At 49.2% G+C, this 21,997-nt stretch overlaps 1 protein-coding gene across 1 annotated transcript in view; it reads left to right on the top strand.

Moving 5' to 3' along the window:
* The first annotated feature begins 4,241 nt into the window (after window positions 1-4,241).
* The window catches only part of LOC138286934 (zinc finger protein 605-like), a 40,138-nt gene continuing 22,382 nt past the window's right edge, over window positions 4,242-21,997 (top strand). Inside the window, exon 1 of the mRNA XM_069227312.1 lies at window positions 4,242-4,312. Within this exon, the coding sequence (XP_069083413.1) occupies window positions 4,242-4,312 (71 nt within the window). The remainder of the gene's footprint in view (window positions 4,313-21,997) is intronic.

Below are 21,997 nucleotides of genomic sequence, written 5' to 3'. Positions count from 1 at the left end.
GCGATGTTAACATGAGCAGCATGTGCAGTGCACCGGGACACAAGTACTGGTGATATATGAGCAGTATGTGCAGTGCACCAGGACACAAGTACTGGTGATACTTACATGAGCAGCAGGCACAGTGCACCGGGACACAAGTACTGGTGATACATGAGCAGCAGGTGCAGTTCAGCGGGACACAAGTACTGGCGATACATGAGCAGCAGGTGCAGTGCTCCGGGACACAACTACTGGTGATACTTACATGAGCAGCAGGTGCAGTGCACCAAGACACAAGTACTGGTGATACTTACCTGAGCAGCAGGTGCAGTGCACCAAGATACAAGTACTGGTGATACACGAGCAGCAGGTGCAGTGCACCGGGGCACAAGTACTGGTGATACTTACATGAGCAGCAGGTGAAGTGCACCAAGATAAAAGTACTGGTGATACACGAGCAGCAGGTGCAGTGCACCGGGGCACAAGTACTGGTGATCCTTACATGAGCAGCATGTGCAGTGCACCAAGATACAAGTACTGGTGATACACGAGCAGCAGGTGCAGTGCACCGGGGCACAAGTACTGATGATACTTACATGAGAAGCATGTGCAGTGCACCGGGACACAAGTACTGGTGATGTTAACATGAGCAGCATGTGCAGTGCACCGGGACACAGGTACTGGTGCTACTTACATGAGCAGTAGGTGCAGTTCATAGGGACACAAGTACTGGCGATGTTAACATGAGCAACATGTGCAGTGCACCGGGACACAAGTACTGTTGCTACTTACATGAGCAGTAGGTGCAGTGCACTGGGACACAAGTACTGGCGATGTTAACATGAGCAGCATGTGCAGTGCACTGGGACACAAGTACTGGTGCTACTTACATGAGCCGCAGGTGCAGTGCACTGGAACCAAGTACTGATGATACGTGAGCGCAAGGTGCAGTGCACCTGGACACAAGTACTGGTGCTACTTACATGAGCAGCAGGCACAGTGCACCGGGTCACAAGTACTGGTGATACATGAGCAGCAGGTGCAGTTCAGCGGGACACAGGTACTGGCGATACATGAGCAGCAGGTGCAGTGCTCCGGGACACAACTACTGGTGATACTTACATGAGCAGCATGTGCAGTGCACCGGGACACAAGTACTGGCGATGTTAACATGAGCAGCATGTGCAGTGCACCGTGACACAAGTACTGGTGATACTTACATAAGCAGCAGGTGCAGTGCACCAGGACACAACTACTGGCGATGCTAACACTAGCAGTAGGTGCAGTGCACCAGGACACAAGTACTGGTGATACATGAGCAGCATGTGCAGTGCACCGAGACACAAGTACTGGTGATACTTGAGCAGCAGGTGCTGTGCACCGGGACACAAGTGCTGGTGATAATAACATGAGAAGCCGGTGCAGTGCACCAGGACACAAGTACTGGCGATGTTAACATGAGCAGCATGTGCAGTGCACCGGGACACAAGTACTGGTGATATATGAGCAGTATGTGCAGTGCACCGGGACACAAGTACTGGTGATACTTACATGACCAGCAGGCACAGTGCACCGGGACACAAGTACTGGTGATACATGAGCAGCAGGTGCAGTTCAGCGGGACACAAGTACTGGCGATACATGAGCAGCAGGTGCAGTGCTCCGGGACACAACTACTGGTGATACTTACATGAGCAGCAGGTGCAGTGCACCAAGACACAAGTACTGGTGATACTTACATGAGCAGCAGGTGCAGTGCACCAAGATACAAGTACTGGTGATACACGAGCAGCAGGTGCAGTGCACCGGGGCACAAGTACTGGTGATACTTACATGAGCAGCAGGTGAAGTGCACCAAGATAAAAGTACTGGTGATACACGAGCAGCAGGTGCAGTGCACCGGGGCACAAGTACTGGTGATACTTACATGAGCAGCATGTGCAGTGCACCGGGACACAAGTACTGGCGATGTTAACATGAGCAGCATGTGCAGTGCACCGTGACACAAGTACTGGTGATACTTACATAAGCAGCAGGTGCAGTGCACCAGGACACAACTACTGGCGATGCTAACACTAGCAGTAGGTGCAGTGCACCAGGACACGAGTACTGGTGATACATGAGCAGCATGTGCAGTGCACCGAGACACAAGTACTGGTGATACTTGAGCAGCAGGTGCTGTGCACCGGGACACAAGTGCTGGTGATAATAACATGAGCAGCCGGTGCAGTGCACCGGGACAGAAGTACTGGCGATGTTAACATGAGCAGCAGGTGCAGTGCACTGGGACACAAGTACTGGCGATGTTAACATGAGCAGCAGGTGCAGTGCACCAGAACCAAGTACTAATGATGCATGAGCGGCAGGTGCAATGCACCAGGACACAAGTACTGGTGATACATGAGCAGCAGGTGCTGTGCACTGGGACACAAGTATAGGTGATACATGAACAGCAGGTGCAGTGCTCCGGGACACAAGTACTGGTGATACATGAGCAGGAGGTGCAGTGCACCGGGACAGAAGTACTGGTGATACTTACATGAGCAGCAGATGCAGTGCACCGGGACAGAAGTACTGGTGATACACGAGCAGCAGGTGCAGTGCACCAGGACACAAGTACTGGTGAAACTTACACGAGCAGCAGGTGCAGTGGACCGGGACACTAGTACTGGTGATACTTACATGAGCAGCAGGTGCATTGCACAGGGAAACAAGTACTGGTGATAAATGAGCAGCATATGCAGTGCACCGGGACACAAGTACTGGAGATGTTAACATGAGCAGCATATGCAGTGCACCGGGACACAAGTACTGGAGATACACGACCAGCAGGTGCAGTGCACCAGGACACAAGTACTGGGGATGTTAACATGAGCAGCATGTGCAGTGCACCAGGACACAAGTACTGGCGATGTTAACATGAGCAGCATGTGCAGTGCACCGGGACACAAGTACTGGCGATGTTAACATGAGCAGCAGATGCAGTGCGCCAGGACACAAGTACTGGTGGTACTTACATGAGCAGCAGGTGCAGTGCACTGGGACACAAGTACTGGTGATACTTACATAAGCAGCAGGTGCAGTGCACCAGGACACAACTACAGGCGATGCTAACATTAGCAGTAGGTGCAGTGCACCAGCACACAAGTACTGGTGATACATGAGCAGCATGTGCAGTGCTCCAGGACACAAGTACTGGTGATACATGAGCAGCATGTGCAGTGCACCGAGACACAAGTACTGATGATACTTACTTGAGCAGCAGGTGCAGTGCACCGGGACACAAGTGCTGGTGATAATAACATGAGTAGCAGGTGCAGTGCACCGGGACAGAAGTACTGGCGATGTTAACATGAGCAGCAGGTGCAGTGCACCAGAACCAAGTACTAATGATGCATGAGCGGCGGGTGCAGTGCACCAGAACCAAGTACTAATGATGCATGAGCGGAAGGTGCAGTGCACCAGGACACAAGTACTGGTGATACATGAGCAGCAAGTGCAGTGCACCAGGACACAAGTACAGGTGATACATGAGCGGCAGGTGCAGTGCACCGGGACACAAGTACTGGTGATACTTGAGCAGCAGGTGCAGTGCACCGGGACAGAAGTACTGGCGATGTTAACATGAGCAGAATGTGCAGTGCACTGGGACACAAGTACTGATGATACATGAGCGGCAGGTGCAGTGCACCGGGACACAAGTACAGGTGATACATGAGCGGCAGGTGCAGTGCACCGGGACACAACTACTGGTGATACCATGAAGAGACCTTGGCTGCGTGTCAGCTACTGCGCATGCGCGGGAGAGAAGTGTCGCGTGCTACTGCGCGAGCCGGGGATTGCTACGTCGTGCTTTACTGCACGTGCCCGGGAGAAAGGTGTCCTGTCTTATGACGTATTTCAAAAAGTGTAGTGTCTTTACTGCGCATCCTGAAGAGCTAAGTGCCGTGTCTCTAGTACGCATGCCCATTAGATAAGTAAGGGGAGGTCTCTTAATTACGTAGGACCATGAGATAAGGGTCTTTGCAGCGCATGCCCGAGAGATAAGTGTTCCCGCTGCTAAGATCTTGTGTGCCAGGAGAACACCGCCGCTGATCCGAAAGTTCTCCTAATAGACAAAATAAAAACCTCACCGGAAGTGTCTGGACACCACTGTTTGGCACATGCGCAGACTGCCCACAGGCACCAGACGTAAAAAGGAACTACTCTCGCACATGCGCAGACTGCCCCAGTTACCGTGATGAGATACTACTCTCCCGCACATGCGCAGACTGCCCGAGTCGCCGGAGGACGAAAAGGAGCCTTTGTTTGGGCCTCGTCGGAAACTGAAAAGGTAACAAGGGGCCCGGAATTCTGTTATTTCACCTGCGTTTCATGTAGGAGACACAAACACCAGCCCCCAGCCCCTTACACAGCTCCAGGCCGAGACAGACAGGACTGAAGGGAGCTCTGGGGGTGATGCAGCCGGGGCCCCCCAAAAGAGGCAGAAACTCATTAAGCAAAACCCAACACAAAACAAACAATCTGCTCTGCTTCTCACTCACTCCCCTCCTGCACTGTCACTCACTCCCTACACTCCCTCTCACTCACTCCCCTCCTGCACTGTCACTCACTCCCTGCACTCCCTCTCACTCACTCCCCTCCTGCACTGTCACTCACTCCCTGCACTCCCTCTCACTCACTCCCCTCCTGCACTGTCACTCCCCTCCTGCACTCTCACTCACTGCACTGTCACTCACTCCCTCTCACTCACTATTTGCACTGCCTCTCACTCACTCCCTTCCTGTACTGTCAATCACTCCCTGCACTGCCTCTCACTCGCTCCCCTTCCATTCACTCTTTGCACTGCCTCTCACTCACTCCCCTCCTGCACTGCAACTCACTCCCTGCACTCTCTCTCACTCACTATTCCATTGCCTCTCCCTCACTCCCTGCACTGCCTCTCACTCACTGTTTGCACTGCCTCTCACTCACTGTTTGCACTGCTTCTCACTCACTCCCTTCCGGCACTGTCACTCACTCCCTGCACTGCCTCTCACTCACTGTTTGCACTGCCTCTCACTCACTCCCTTCCGGCACTGTCACTCACTCCCTGCACTGCCTCTCACTCATTGTTTGCACTGCCTCTCACTCACTCCCTTCCTGCACTGTCACTCACTCCCCGCCTCTTAACCTCTTCCTGCAGTGCCACTGAAACCTCTTCCTTAGAGGAAGAACTCCTATTCTGTCCCCCATGATCTCCATGGATGCTTGTAGTGCTTTGTTTATCCCACTATGTTACTCATTTATGTACACAGTTTGATGTGCTCCCAAATTGATCTTCCTGTGTCGTTATCTTAGGTCTCCCTAGAGGCAACTTGCTGTTCTTGTGAACTTTAGGAATAAGGTAAAACAGACTGTTTTGATTAATATGTCTTCAGGAATCTGAATTCATCATAGCTAATGTGTCCTTGATCTCTTCATTCCACTAAATCATTAGTGAAATCTTGTTTTTCATTCAGATAATAAGCCTTCTCATCTTTTTTATAGCACTCAGTATTTGAAAGTTGACTATATGATTCCTGCATATTCAGCTCAATCGGCCATAGTACTGCATTGCTGCCTTTGTCATGCACCTATCACACAATCTTTGTTATCTCTCAATTTAGTGCTGGTCTGGTTATAATTATCCACAGCACTGTTGAGATGTAGCCAATCTCTTCCTGGTTGTTTTTATTTTCAAACTGCAAAGTTCTCTAATCACTTTTTTCTGAAAACACATCTATGCTATCGGGTGAAATAATGAGTACAAAGAGTGGTCCAGTGTTTTGCTTTTCACTAATGACCGAGCTCACAAAAAATCTCTGGAATGCACTTCTTAGTTCAAAGAATACATTTATTATTTCACCACAAGGTTCCTAAAAGGAGATTAGTATGTTAAAAGCACACGTTTAAAAATAGCCACAGCAATGAAAGGAAAATATACCAAAATGATTCTCCACTGCAATATGCATAGCAAATATATGTAATGCAAAGCAAATAATGAATTAAAAATGCATCACCGTAGGGCCTGTCAGGTCCTTCATTTTCTCATGACAGCAAGACAATGACCCGATTCGACTGCGAAAGAGATCTCTAACCTCACGGGAAAGATATCAGGCATCCGACATCTAGAATCCTGATTGAGGCCACTCACCCGCTCACTGTCGCAGTGGGTCTTTTTATATCTTAAAAAAAAACAAAAAGAGCTTTCTGGAAAAACCTTCTCGTTTTGTAATTCAAACATGCTGGCTAGTTTAGGTCAGGGTTGAAAGAAACAGGTTGGAACTGGCCAGTTTCCCAAGGTGTCTCTCCCAAGCCTAAGCCGTTCCCTGCTGTACAAAAAACATCAGTCTAATACATCCTTATCATGCTGACTAACACCTCCTTATTATTGTAGGAAAGTACCATCTTGCCTGGCATGTTACCCCCATATTTCACTGTATATATGTTGTTTTAGTCTATGTGTCACTGGGACCCTGCCAGGCAGGGCCCCAGTGCTCATAAGTATGTGCCCTGTATGTGTTCCCTGTGTGATGACTAACTGTTTCACTGAGGCTCTGCTAACCAGAACCTCAGTGGTTATGCTCTCTCTGCTTTCCAAATTTGTCACTAACAGGCTAGTGACTAAATTTACCAATTCACATTGGCATACTGGTACACCCATATAATTCCCTAGTATATGATACTGAGGTACCCAGGGTATTGGGGTTCCAGGAGATCCCTATGGGCTGCAACATTTCTTTTGCCACCCGTAGGGAGCTCTGACAATTCTTACACAGGTCTGCCACTGCAGCCTGCGTGAAATAACGTCCACTTTATTTCACAGCCATTTACCACTGCACTTAAGTAACTTATAAGTCACCTATATGTCTAACCTTCACCTGGTGAAGGTTGGGTGCAAAGTTACTTAGTGTGTGGGCACCCTGGCACTAACCAAGGTGCCCCCACATCGTTCAGGGCAAATTCCCCGGACTTTGTGAGTGCGGGGACAACATTACACACGTGCACTATACATAGGTCACTACCTATGTATAGCGTCACAATGGTAACTCCGAACATGGCCATGTACATGTCTAAGATGCCCCGGGTCTCTAGCACAGAACCCGGGTACTGCCAAACTGCCTTTCCGGGGTCTCCACTGCAGCTGTTGCCAACCCCTCAGACAGGTTTCTGCCCTCCTGGGGTACAGGCAGCCCTGGCCCAGGAAGGCAGAACAAAGGACTTCCTCTGAGAGAGGGTATAACACCCTCTTCCTTTGGAAATAGGTGTGAGGGCTGGGGAGGAGTAGCCTCCCCCAGCCTCTGAAACGCTTTGATGGGCACGGATGGTGCCAATCTCTGCATAAGCCAGTCTACACCGGTTCAGGGATCCCCCAGCCCTGCTCTGGCGCAAAACTGGACAAAGGAAAGGGGAGTGACCACTCCCCTGACCTGCACCTCTCAGGGGAGGTGCCCAGAGCTCCTCCAGTGTTTCCCAGACCTCTGCCATCTTGGAAACAGAGGTGTTGGGGGCACACTGGACTGCTCTGAGTGGCCAGTGCCAGCAGGTGACGTCAGAGGCTCCTTCTGATAGGCTTTTACCTCTCTTGGTAGCCAATCCTCCTTCCTAGGTAGCCAAACCTCCTTTTCTGGCTATTTAGGGTCTCTGCTTTGGGGATTTCACCAGATAACGAATGCAAGAGCTCATCAGAGTTCCTCTGCATCTCCCTCTTCACATTCTGCCAAAGGATCGACTGCTGACTGCTCAGGAAGCCTGCAAAACCGCATCAAAGTAGCAAGACGACTACTAGCAACCTTGTATCGCCTCATCCTGCCGGCTTTCTCGACTGTTTCCAGGTGGTGCATGCTCTGGGGGTAGCCTGCCTCCTCTCTGCACCAGGAGCTCTGAAGAAATCTCCTGTGGGTCGACGGAATCTTCCCCTTGCTAACGCAGGCATCAGAAGACTGCAACACTGCAGTGCACAACCTTCTGAGTTGTCCTCCGGCGTCGTGGGACTTTGCATGGACTCTGGTTCACTCTTCTTCCAAGTGCCTGTAAGGGTACTTTTGCGGGTGCTGCCTGCTTCTGTGAGGGCTCCCTGAGTTGCTGGGCGCCCCCTCTGTCTCCTCCTCCAAGTGGTGACATCCTGGTCCCTCCTGGGCCACAGCAGCACCCAAAAACCTCTACAGCGACCCTTACAGCTAGCAAGGCTTGTTTGCGGTCTTTCTGCATGGGAACACCTCTGCAAGCTTCATCGCGACGTGGGTCATCCATCTTCCAAAGGAGAAGTCCCTAGCTCTCTTCTTTCTTGCAGAACTCCAAGCTTCTTCCATCCAGTGGCAGCTTCCTTGCATCCTCAGCTGGCATTTCCTGGGCTCCTGCCCACTCTCGACACTGTCGCGATTATTGGACTTGGTCCCTTTGTCTTACAGGTACTCAGGTCCGGAAATCCACTGTTGTTGCATTGCTGGTGTTTGTTCTTCCTGCAGAATCCCCCTATCACGACTTCTGTGCTCTCTGGTGGTAGTAGGTGCACTTGGCACTCACTTTTCAGGGTCTTGGGGTGGGCTATTTTTCTAACCCTCACTGTTTTCTTACAGTCCCAGCGACCCTCTACAAGCTCACATATGTTTGGGGTCCATTCGTGGTTTGCATTCCACTTTTGGAGTATATGGTTTGTGTTGCCCCTATACCTATGTGCTCCTATTGCAATCTACTGTAATTCTACACTGCTTGCATTACTTTTCTTGCTGTTACTTGCATAATTTTGGTTTGTGCACATATATCTTGTGTATATAACTTATCCTCATACCGAGGGTACTCACTGATATACTTTTGCCACATTGTCATAAAAATAAAGTACCTTTATTTTTAGTAATTCTGTGTATTGTGTTTTCTTATGATATTGTGCATATGACACCAGTGGTATAGTAGGAGCTTTACATGTCTCCTAGTTCAGCCTAAGCTGCTTTGCCATAGCTACCTTCTATCAGTCTAAGCTGATAGAAACACCTCTTCTACACTAATAAGGGATAACTGGACCTGGCACAAGGTGTAAGTATCTCTGGTACCCACTACAAGCCAGGCCAGCCTCCTACAATTATGTACTAGCTCTTCGGTGAGAAAGAGCTCGAAAACAAGAAAGAATGCACAGTTTACAATGTGGAAAATCACGGGCAGCTTCAACATGGCAGTGTCTAATGCTACAATAATGTCAGTAGGCAGAATTAATCTAAAGCTAAACTGAATACAAAATGTAGTCTGTAACTGGTAACACTGGACAGCTAATCCTGGTGCAAAATGGTGCAACACAAAGTCAGTGGTCAAAACACACATTTCACTACATCCAGGTCTAAATGTGGTACCTCCTTCTTCAGTAATTTATATAGTCTCACTCTGACTATAATATTTTCAGTAATACTCCCAGTGCTGCTTGCACTTTTATTCTCCAGTTCCAATAATTCTTTCATTAAGTCTAAATCTGATTTCAGCAAATTCTGTACCCAGTATTGGTGGAGTCTCAGTATTTTACACAAATTACTAACATTGTTTTTATAAACTTTCATTAGCTCGAGTTCCTACTATATTTATACAGATCTATTTTAGTCTGAATATAAGAAAATTCTGACTTTTCACAAAATGATGGTCCCAGAGTTGGTACCTTTATTTCTGTGCGTTCTTCTTCAATTATGAATGATGGAACTCTTGTTCTACTTCTGTAAATGGAGGGTGTGTGCCATAGAGAATGATGCTGAGCAAAGTTGTCTGTTGCGTTGGTGGCTGAGCGAAGTTGTGTGGTGGGATGGTGAAAGTAGTTCTGTTGATTAAGGTATACAGGTGCCATGTTGTGTAGTGACTCCAATGCATCTGTGAGAAGTTTGACCTGGCATCACTTCTGGATGGGGAGCCAGTGGAGCTGTCTGAGGTGGTGTGGTGTGGGTTCGGTGCAGGAGGTCGAGTATGAGTCTGGTGGTGGCATTTTGGATGGTTTGAAGTCTGTGTGGAAGATGGGATGGGACACTAGCGTAGAGTGTGTTGCCATAGTCCAATCTGCTTGTGATTAGTGCAAACATGATGGTATGTCTGGTGCCCAGTGGGAGCCACTTGAAGTTTTTACATAACATGAAGAGGATTTGGAAACATGAGGAGGTGACACTGTTGATCTGGGACTTCATGGTGAGGTTGGTGTCGAAGATGAGGCCTAGGTTCCTAGCTTAGTCAGTTGGGATGTGTGGGGTCCACGTTCAGGGGGAGTCACCAGGTGGAGTCCTAAGGTGAGCTTTTATTCCTGAGGATTAGCACTTCAGTTTTGTTGCTGTTAAACTTGAGGCAGTTTTGTTTCATCCAATTGGCCACGTTGATCATGCATTGTTTGAAGATTGTCTTGGTGCTGATGGTTTCATCTGAAAGGGAAATAATGAGCTGGGTGTCATCAGCATAGGAGATTATATTGATTCCATGGGATCTGATGATGTTAGCCAGAGGAGTCTTGTACCTGTTGAAAAGTGCCAGGCTGAGTGATGACCCGTGTGGGACTCTGCAGATGAGGTATTTGGTTTCTGATGTGAACAGTGTGAGCTTGACTTATTGAGTTCTTATGGAGAGGAAGGAGGCTATCCATTTCAGAGTTGGTCTGTGTATTCCTGCTGCTTGTAGTCTGGTGATGAGTGTGTGGTGGTAGACTGTTTTAAGGATGACAGAGAGTTCAAAGAGGATAAAGGCGGCTAGGGTTGGTGAATTCCTTGGCAATGGTAAAAATTCCTTCTAGTTATTTGAGCTGGATTCGATTCTCAGGGTCAGAGTCTTTTCTTGGTCTATATCAATTGATGTTTTTAGCTTCTAAGAGCGGCCTTGTAGGTGTTTCCATTTATGGTAACTTGGGTAGTTCTCCTTTTCTTTTCAAGTCAGCATTGTACCAGCTAGCCTGTTAGTTGGATCTTTTGGATTTGGGTTTTTCAGGGGCACTTTGGGTACTGGCGCAGGCGGTGATCCAGTGGATGAAGTTGTTTGTGTTGTTGGTGGAGTCTGGGTAGTTTAGTTGGAGGTTGGTGAGCCATTCCATTACTGTAACTTTATTTCAGCTGCACTGTAGGGTACTGTAGGGGTGGTTGGTCGCCCTGCAATGTGGTAGTGGATGATGGAGTGATCCGTCCATGTGAGTGGAGTGATGTGGCTGACTTTAACCTTGTCGCTGGAGAAGTAGGGGTCCAGGGGGTGTCTGGTGATGTGGCAAGGGCTTATACAAGCTGGGTCAGATTGATGTTCTGTAGGCTTTCAAGCAGTTCTGTGGAGCTGGAGTACATTATGGCAGTCGCGATTAAACGTATTTTTTTTTAACCATTTTTATTTGTTTTTAACAAGAAGAGCTGGCAAAAACCCTAAAACATGCAAGTTAGTAGGTTTGCAGACTCAAAGGCAATTCCAAAAGGGCATTGCCTAACACTATTTCCAGCCCCAGTTTGTAGATCTGCAGAAAGGTGTGCAAAATAAGGGAATTGCTGGAATTCAAGCTCTACTATAGTAGGAACCCTAGCATAACCATAGAGGAAAATATCATTATATTAAGAGATTGCTGCCAAAATGTGTCACTGGACTACATGGCACTAAAGGGACAAGTGGCTCTGTCTACAGGATAAGTAGATTTATGAAGCAACCTGTCCCATGGACAAGTAAATATTTCATTAAATTCCACACCCCTACCACATCTATTCTATCAATAAACACACTGACCCAAGGAATAGCTGAGACACAGCTGGGTATCAACACAGCCTTTCAAGACTTTTATAAAATGCTTTACACCACTTCGATGCCTCCTGACCCAGCAGATAGTGCCTCTTTCTTCCCCCAGGTGGCATTGCCTGGGGTGCCTGCATATGATCGAGAGGCCCTTAGCGCCCCTATCTCAGCCACCCATGGAGCTCACCTTGTATAGACCATCGTCACTGCTAAACACTAAATGTAAAGTCCTAGTGCGTAGGCTGCTCCCATTGCTCCTGAGGTTATTGTAAACCGATCGATGTGGCGTCATTCCCTGGCGTAACACCTTCCTAAATATATATTGTTATTTTATATAATGGATGTCGCTCGAGAGCACTACCTATTTGCTGGCTGTCTGTCCCTGGATATCCGTCAGACCTTTGATACCCTGGGATGGGACTTCAAGATAGTTGAGCTGGCCAGATATGCAGTACACCAGCTTACCTACAGTGGGTCCAACTGTTATACACAGCACCCAAGGCCAGTGCTTGGACAGAGCCTTATATCTCTGACTTGCGGGTATCTCCCTTATCCTGACTAGAATAAGGGTCCCTACAGGGTGAAAACTGACTGCCAACCTAAGACCCCATTTCTACATTGGCTGTCAGGGGTGAGGATAGGACTTGCACTTAGCTTACAGTGATTGGTGTACACTATCACCATATCGCAGACCATTATGTGCCTCATACAGATTTTTTGTTTTTCGAATTTATTTCTTTGACCTATTTTGATGTTGAGTTCAAGTGAACCCCAACTACATTAAGGGGGTCATTCTGACCCTGACGGGCGGCGGAGGCCGCCCGCCAGAGTTCCCCCCTCCGAAATACCGCTCCGCGGTCGAAAGACCGCAGAGGGTATTCTAAGTTTTTCCCTGGGCTGGCGGGCGGTCGGCAAAAGACCGCCCGCCAGCCCAGGGAAAAACTCCCTTCCCACGAGGATGCCGGCTCGTAATCGAGCCGGCGGAGTGGGAAGGTGCGACGGGTGCTGTTGCACCCGTCGCGTATTTCACTGTCTGCCAAGCAGACAGTGAAATACATTTAGGGGCCCTCTTACGGGGGCCCCTGCAGTGCCCATGCCAGTGGCATGGGCACTGCAGGGGCCCCCAGGGGCCCGCGACCCCCCCTACCGCCATCCGGTTCCTGGCGGGCGGACCGCCGGGAACTGGATGGCGGTAGGGGGGGTCGGAATCCCCTCGGCGGCGCAGCTAGCTGCGCCGCCTTGGAGGATTCCAATGGGCGGCGGTACACTGGCGGGAGACCGCCAGTGTTGCCGGTCCGACCGCGGCTTTACCGCCGCGGTCGGAATGCCCATTGGAGCACCGCCGGCTTGTCGGCGGTGCTCCCGCGGTCCACCAACCCGGCGGTCATTGACCGCCGCGGTTAGAATGAGGGCCTATGTCTCAATCAAGAGCATCTTCAGTTCCATCCCAGGATTTGATTTTTGAGGAGGATAGGTTGGAAACCTATACTGTAGAAGAGCTGAAAGCAGTTTGTAAAAACCTCAAAGTTCAGGTCAGAGACCTCACCAAAAAGTAGGAGCTACAAAAGGCGCTGAGGGCATGGGAAGCCACCAGAGCTGCCAGTGGGCAGTCTGAGGATCCAAATGGAGATTTTTCTGACACAAATTCTAGGGAAGATGTACTGAGGGTGCAGGAGCTGCCAGGGGGGGAGGTACCCCCTGTGCCAGCAGTGGTGGATCAGAAGGCCTGACTCCAGAGGAGTTGGAGGACAGGAGATAAGCCAGGAGGCACCAAATTGAGTTGGAGAGATTAAAAATGGAGCCTCCGAGGGAGCAGGGAACCATGGAGGAAAGAAAGATGCTTTTGGACCAAAGTGAAAGAGCTGGGTGTGAGGAGCAGGTCCAGCCAGGATGGTGGCAGCAATTCATCAGTGCAGTCAGACAGAATTGTGCACATTCCTAAAAACGTAGTGAGAGAGTACAAGAAGGGAGATGACATTCAGAGGTGGTTTCAGGGCTCTGTGACATCCATCCACATGAATGGGGTCCTTGAGAAGAATTGAGGGGCAGGATTGTGGAACCACTTCACAGAGGAGGGGAGGGATACTTTGTTAGCTTTTGGTAAGGGGGTACAACCTCACCTACGCTGACATGAAGGAGGCCCTCCTCACTCGGTATGGTCTCACTCCTGACAAGTACAGGGATCAGTTTAGGCAGAGTAAGAAAACTGAATCCCAGACCTGGTTAGAATGTGTAGATTCGTTTTGCAGAGCACTGGATGGTTGGATGAAGGGCAGTAATGTGACAGATTTTCAGAGGCTGTACAACTTAATTGCGTGGGAGCATTTGTCTAGGCTGTGTTTTGCAGAGCTGCGCCATCAATTGACTGATATTAAGCTGACTGAACCCAGGAAGCTTGCTATGGAGGCGGACTGCTGGGTGAGTACCAGAGTGCACAAAAAGGTATATGGGGGAGATTCTGAAAAAGGTGGGCAGGGTTCCCAGCAGCAGAGTGGGGGGAACAAGGTAAACAAAAGGAGTTTCCCAACGTGCCCCAATCTACTAACCCAGGTAGGAAATCTCACCCCCCAGGAGATAAGAAACCATGGGCCTCTTCAGGAAAGCCTGCAGAGGCAGTGCTTTGCTTATGACCAGGAGGGTCACATGAAGGGAGATCCCAAATGTCCCAAGTGGACACCACCACCTAGCGGTGGGCAGACCAAGGGGTTGACCAGTGTAGCGCTTGGAGAGGAGGTGGTCCCAGGTGGGTGTGGGGATCCCACAAGGGACGGCGAGATGGTCCAGACAAACCTAATGCCTGATAACACTAAGAAATACAGGCAGCGGGTGACCATCAATGGGCAGAGAGTAGAAGCTCTCAGAGACACTAGAGCCAGTGTGACCATGGTCCAGTGTCACCTAGTGTCTGAAGAGCACATGGTTCCTGGTGTATTCCACCAAGTTGTTGCAGTGGACAAGTCGGAGCGCCACTGTAAGGTGGCACAGGTTCCCTTTGAGTGGGGCAGGATCTCAGGTTCCTTGAGGGTGGCTGTGAGTCCTAACATGCCAGTTGACTGTCTGCTAGGCAACGGCTTGGAGGCTTCCACGTGGAAGGAGGTGGAGCTCAGGTCGAACTTGGGGATGTTGGGGTTGCCAGAGTGAGCATGCCTGACCACTCGGTCCATGGCAGCTAGTCAGGGTGATCAGACAGACCTGGAGCCTGAAACAGTGCCCCAGATGACCACCAAGAGAAAGGGCAAAGGGCATGGGAAACCCACCCCAGAAGGTCCCACGGTCTGGGAGGAGGCTGACCTCGAGGGGGAAGCCCCAGCACCTACAGGGGAGCAAGTGGCTGAACTGAGAGACTTAGCTGAGCTGACTCATTGGCAGCAAGAGCGGGGTCCCATTAGAGAGGATTTCTGCACAGAGCAGAAGGTGTGCCCTACTCTCATGGGTCTTAGGCAGCAGGCCAAAGACCAGGACGCTGGTGCTGAGCCCAAAGGATCACCTGATATACAGGGAGAATGATCTTCTGTATAGCGATCCTAAGATTGTTGAACTTGGGCAGCCCGTGTGCTGGTGGTACCCCAGCGCTTCAGAGCCTTCCTACCAGGTTTGGCTCATGATATGCCTTTGGCAGTACATTTGGGGCACAGCAAGACCTTTGCCAGGCTTGTTACCCACTTTCATTGGCCTCAGATGAGAAAACATTGAGACGCGTTCTGTGGATCCTGCCAGACTTGCCAAGCAAGTGGCAAAAGTGGAGGGAAATGTAAGGCCCCCCTCCCCCAAACATTTCCTGTTGTGAGCACCCCTTTTGCTTTGACATAGTGGGGCCTCTGGACCCCAAGACAGCCCTAGGCAACAAGTTCATCCTGGTCATTGTGGACCATGGTACCCAGTACCCGGAACCTATCCCTCTGAGAACAGTGACAGTGCCCGTTGTGGCCAAGGCACTGATGGGATCTTTACCTGAGTGAGTTTCCCCAAGGAGGTGGTATCTGACCGGGGTACCAACATTATGTCCATGAACATAAAGACCATGTGGAAGGAATGTGGAGTAAACTACAAATTCACCACTCCTTAACGCCCCCAAAGTAACAGGTTGGTTGAAAGATTCAAACGCACCCTGAAAGGCATGATTGGGGGTCTGTAAGACTCCATGAGGCGTAAGTGGGACGTCCTCTTACCATGCCTTCTCTTTGCCTACCAGGATGTACCACAGAAGGGGTTGGCTTTAGCCCCTTTGAACTGTTGTATGGGCACCCGGTCAAAGGACCTCTGAGTCTGGTGAAAGAGGGCTGGAAGCAAGCTCCTAGGAAGCCACCCCAGGATGTATTTAGTTACATGCTGGCCTTCCGAAACCAGACCGCCCGCTTCAGGAAGCTCGCACAAGAGAACCATGAGGCAAGCCAGGAGGATGAAACTCTGGTACGACCAGAATACCACTCTGGTTGAGTTTCAGCCTGGCCAAAAAGTGTGGGTCATGGCCCCCATAGAGCCTTGTGCTCTGCAGGACAGGTGGTCAGGGCCATTTGAGGTGAAGGAGTGCAAGAGTGACGTCACCTACTTTGTGGACTTGCAGGCTCCTAGGAACCCCTTGAGGGCTCTACATGTGAACCGCCTCAAACCTCACTTTGAGAAGTCCAAGTTAACCATGCTTCTGGCTACAGATGATGGTGCAGAAGAGGATAGTGAACCTCTCCCTGACCTCCTGTCTGCCAAGGAGCAGGATGGGTCAGTAGAAGGCATAGTCCTCTCCCCTTCTCTGACTCTAGAACAGCAGAGTGAGTGTCGCCAGTTACTAAAACACTTTGCCACTCTATTCACACTCACTTCAGGTGTCAACCATCTATGCTTGTATGATGTGGACACTGGGGACAGCCTGCCTGTGAAAAACAAAGTTTACAGGTTGGCTGATAGATTGAAAGCCAGCATCAAGGAAGATGATGACTTTAGGGGTGATTGAGCGCTCTAGCAGCCCTTGGTCCAGCCCAGTGGTCTTGGTACCCAAACCTGCTGCATCTAGTGCCACACCAGGACTTCGGTTCTGTGTGGACTACCGGGTGCTCAGTGCCGTCACCAAAACAGACACCCACCCCTTCCCAGAGCTGATGAGCTCACAGATCGGTTGGGGGCAGCCAAGTTCCTCAGCACATTTGATTTAACGTCTGGGTACTGGCAGATTGCTTTAACCGAGGGGGCCAAGGAGAGGTCAGCATTCTCAACAACAGAGGGGCACTTCCAGTTCCCGGTCAGGCCCTTCCAGAGGCTGGTCAATCAGGTCCTGGCTGGGCTTGAAAACTTCAGTGCCGCCTACCTTAACGACATTGTTGTTTTCAGCTCAAGTTGGAAGGACCACTTGCACCACCTCTGGGAAATGTTGAAGGCGCTGCAAGCTGCAGGCCTCACTATCAAGGCCAGTAAGTGCCAGATAGGGCAGGGGTCAGTGGTGTACTTAGGACACCAGGTTGAAAGTGTCCAGGAGGCACCCCTACAACCCAAAATTTATGCCATTCGGGCTTTGGCACCCCCCCCAAGAACCAGATAGAGGTGAGAGCCTTCTTAGGCCTCACCGGGTACTACAGAAGGTTTGTCAAGGAATATGGCACCAGTGTTGCCCCCTTGACAGAGCTGACTTCTAAGCAGCAGCCTAGACAGGTGATCTGAACTGAGGCATGCCAGACCCCGTTTGACACCCTGAAGGAGGCCATGTGAACAGCGCCCGTCCTCCAGCCTCTAACTTCTCCAAGGAGTTTGTGGTACAGACAGATGCTTCTGCGCATGGTGTGGAAGCAGTACTTTCACTCTCTAGACCAGCCTGTAGTCTTCCTTAGCAGGAGACTACTCCCCAGGGAACAGAAGTGGAGTGCAATTGAAAGGGAAGCTTTTGCTGTGGTCTGGGCACTGAAGAAGCTAAGACCCTACTTGTTTGGGTTTCACTTCCGCGTTCAGACCGACCACAGGTCCACAGGCCCCTCAGATGGATAATGCAGATGAGGGGTGAGAACCCAAAACTGCTGAGGTGGTCCATTTCCCTACAGGGGATGGACTTTATGGTGGAACACCGCCCTGGCACAGAACACGCCGACACTGATAGTGTGTCCATGTTCTTCTGCCTTAGTGACGAGGACTCCCCAGGGGTTGAGTAGTTCCCCCTACGCTCAGCTGGAGGGACATGTGTTTGACCTGGCAGCTTTTTGGCGGTCTCCCCTGTCTTTTTGCCTTCTGACCTCCTGGTTTTATGGTGTACTGGACTCTGTTTTTGCTGGTTTATTGTCTCTGCGCACTGTACCAATGCTAATCAGTGGTAAAGTGCAAGTGCTCCCCATATAAGTTGTACTGTGGATTTGGTACTAATAAGTCCCTAGTGAAGTGCACTAGAGGTGCCCAGGGCCTGTAAATCAAATGCTACTAGTGGGCCTGCAGCACTGGTTGTGCCACCCACTTTGGTTGCCCTGTAAGCATGGCTCAGACCTGCCACTGCAGTGTCTGTGTTTGCCGTTTTCAACTGCTAATTCGACTTGGCAAGTGTACCCACTTGCCAGGCCTAAACCTTCCCTTTTACTACATGTAAGACACCCCTAAGGTAGGCCGTAGGCCCAGTGCATGGGCAGTGCAGGGGCCTCTGAAACCCCCATTCCGCCAAACTTTCCATGGCGGGCCGACCGTCATAAAAAGGCTGGCAGAATGGAGACTCGTAATCCCCCGGGCGGTGCTGCATGCCACCCTGGTGGATTACGACCAGCGGGACCGCCAGGCTGCCGACTGGCAGCAACCTAGTGGTGTCAGTGGTCCGACTGTGGCGGCTCCGCCACGGTCTTAATGTGACTGCCGGACTTGCACGAGCGTGGAGGTCTGACCACCACCGCGGGCCTGGCAGTCCTAGGACCACAATCAATCAATCAATCAGGAATTTGTAAAGTACACTACTCACCCGTAAGGCGCTGAGGGGGGTGGGGGGGAGGTGCTGCTACTTCTCGAACAGCCAGGTCTTGAGAAGTTTCCTGAAGGTAAGGAGGTCTTTGGTCTGACGCAGGTGGGTAGGAAGAGTGTTCCACGTTTTGGCGGTGAGGTGCGAGAATGATCTACCACCGGTTGTAGTTCTGCCGACGCGTGGGACGGTTGTGAGGGCAAGGTCGGCGGAGCAGAGATGTCGGGTCGGGGTATGACCGCTAGGGTCATAATGAGGGCCATTGTGTCTAATAAAAAACTGAAGGGGCCTAACAATTAGTTAACCTTGTTGAGCTTTAACTATCACAGTTACCCTATTTTTCCAGTTTGTAAGAAAAATTAATTGATGTACTCCTTGGAGAGAACCATAGGCCTGCTTTTTGATTCCTGAGCTTCTGAATGTACTGTATGATCTTCACAGTCTCATTAAACTTTGATACAATCATCACTTATTAGATGAAATTACCAAAACTCTTTTAAAACATGTTAACATTTTAAAGAAACCACAATCAAAGCATCAATGTAAAAACGAAATAGAGCGTAAGAAGGAAAGTATATAATCTGCCCATCTTGGAAGTCATTAGACTCCGTCTGGAATGAATGTAAATGGCTGGAACTCTTCATCATTATACAGCAAAGAAACAAGAAAAGCCTTTAGGAGACAGTAAATACTAGAGATTGAAATATTTAAACTATAAAAACATTTCATGTAAAACCACATACTTGGGTAAACTGATTGACAAAGGTTTTCAATTCGCATTGTTTAGATGTTAATTTCCCTTCACGTGTACATGCGCTGGATGTAGAAACTCTTGCACATGAAGTCAGAACGGCTCCTGCCCTTAGTAGCCTTCCAGTAGATAGGTTTCAAGCTTGCCCCAAGGTTTTAGACAAAAGTTTAATTATGTTCCTCAAAAATACTTTCTCTTCAGAACTTATCCTAGATTCTTGGCGTGACTCTTTGATAGATCGATATTTAAAAAGGAAGATCAAAAAGAGATGAAAAACTATGGCCTCGTAGCCCGTCTTGGTAGTGATGCTCAAATCTTTACTAAAATTGTATGAACCTAAAGAATGGTTAAAGCCACTTGGATTCTCCCCTTTTCGCAATGACGCACCCGCCACTGACAATATATTGACTTTTGCAGTGCTGCAATGTAAATACACAAAACTCATTAAGGATGAGAAACTGTATACATGCTTTAAAGACTATTTGGCTGTATTCAATAAGGTGCTTGAGTTAAGCTTTGACAGAAACTACACAGCTGAGATATTTCTCGTTCATTGTTAATACTTCTTACAGATCACAATATTGACACCTGGCAACGGGTACGAGTAGGGCTGAACGATCAACTGACCAAACATATTTACTCTATTTGTGGTGCAAAGCAGCAATTTATTCTTGCTTCATATTTCAGCCTCTATTCTTCTGATTTGTCCAACACTCTCAAAAAAGTTGCACATTCTCTCAGTAGGTGAAGGGACAAAGACATAAGAAGGTTAATGTACTGTTTGATAGGTCTTGTGAGTAAGATCAACTGGAAGAGTGTAACAAACTAAATGATTTGACAGATAATTTAACCAAAACTAATACTTTTGTGTTTGGTTCTTGATTTTCTTTTACATTCAAGTGTTTTCTGCAAACTTCATCTTTCATATATACCAGCTCTGATTCTTACCCAGCAGTGCCTCGAGCAGGGTGGATCCCTCCAGCCTGACCTCGAGTAGGGTGGATGCCTCCAGCCTGACCTTGAGTAGGGTGGATGCTCCAGCCTGAACTTGAGTAGGGTGGATTTCTTCAGCCTGACCTCAAGTAGGGTGGATCCTCCAGCCTGAACTTGAGGAGCGTGGATCCTTCCCAGCTCTTGACATGTGCTAGTAATTTTGTTGTAGTGACCAGTGTTTTAAGCTGGTAGTTGAACTATTACTGAGAGAGCTCCTAGTGCTGGGGTGGGAGGTTGGTGGGAGGTAAACGGGACTGTTACAGTGAGTTCTGCTCTCAAATAGTGTAGAGCATTAATTCAGTGTGAGGATCTGAGTGTACTATATAATAGGGCTAGGTAGCCGTATTGTGAAGTACACTCCCAGGGAGCTTTGGGAAAGAACAGTTTTATTTACTTCACCTCTAGCTCAACCCTGGGCAGCTGTGGCAGGGAGCAGTAAGGCACAGTAAACAAACTAAGTGTAAAGCATTTAACCACACGTTATATAGCGAAATAAGAAAATCACACACCAATAGACACAGCAACAATTTATAACAATAGAGTGTATTTTTATTAATTTTTGGAGTCTTTGATCATTAAAATCGTCCAGAATGTTCTAGAGTTAGAGATTTTAGAATGTTTAAATACTTTTAAGTGCAACCACAAACAAGCATTGGCAAACACAAAATACGAAAACTTTTGGGAGGTCTGGAAAATTTAGAGTGTTCTGGCCCGGCTTGGGTGACCAAATCCGATGGGGACGAGCACCAGAGGGCCAGAAAGGATACTTTGCACAGTTCGCTGCCCTCCAGGGCAATTTTTAAAGCAAGTTTCCAACTTTGAACACGACAGAGTATTCCTGATGCTTGATACAGGCAAAGATGCTCACAAGGATGCTCCATTTGTGGTCCGGTCAATTTGGGTGTCTCTGTGGTTCTTCAGTCCATGGGTGATGTGGGGCAAACCTGGTCACGTTGATCAACGTCCCTCAAAGCCCTTTCTTTTGCAGTAGTTGCACAGGTGCTGCTGTACTACTGGGGCAGTACACCGCTGTTGGAGGCAAAACCTTGGGCTGGGACTTGTCCCCTTGTAATCCAACTAATCTAGTCACTGATAGCTCTCCCGGGTCTAGCAGTCTTTGTTCTATCTCTGATTCCTTTGTTGGTGTGCCCAGGGACAGGTAGTAGGGAAACTTCCACAGAGGCTACCAATTTGTCTATTTGGGCCCTTTCAATTCTTGTGTCCCTTATGTCAGTTCAAGGACCAGCCACCTGATCCTTGGAGTCACTGGAGTTGGTGAAGTTTGGAAATCAAGTTTTCCAGAGGTCAAGAGCCACAGGCAGGATCCCAGCTCACTAGCCCAAAAGTGCAGCAGATGCAGTCCTTTCAGCGGTGCAGCTTCTCTTTGCACAATCGAAAGCCAGCAGGATAAGCCTTCTCCTGTACTTTCTTCTTTTCCAGTGGTGAACTAAGGGTGCCAGGGTTGCCCATTTTATCTCAGAAACATGCCTTTAGAGGACCACGCGATCACTGTCCAGTCAGCTATTGGGTCCCCTCCTCTCTGTTGATGCAGTTCCTGTGATGTGTGGCACCATGCTATCCCAGAAGTGCCCTTTCTTTCCCCTTCCAAAATGGCATGACCCTTC

This window comes from Pleurodeles waltl, chromosome 4_1 (assembly GCF_031143425.1).
Source record: "Pleurodeles waltl isolate 20211129_DDA chromosome 4_1, aPleWal1.hap1.20221129, whole genome shotgun sequence".
Taxonomy (NCBI): Eukaryota; Metazoa; Chordata; class Amphibia; order Caudata; family Salamandridae; genus Pleurodeles; species Pleurodeles waltl.
The sequence above is the reverse complement of the archived record's forward strand: the minus strand, read 5'-3'. Positions and strand labels throughout refer to the sequence as shown.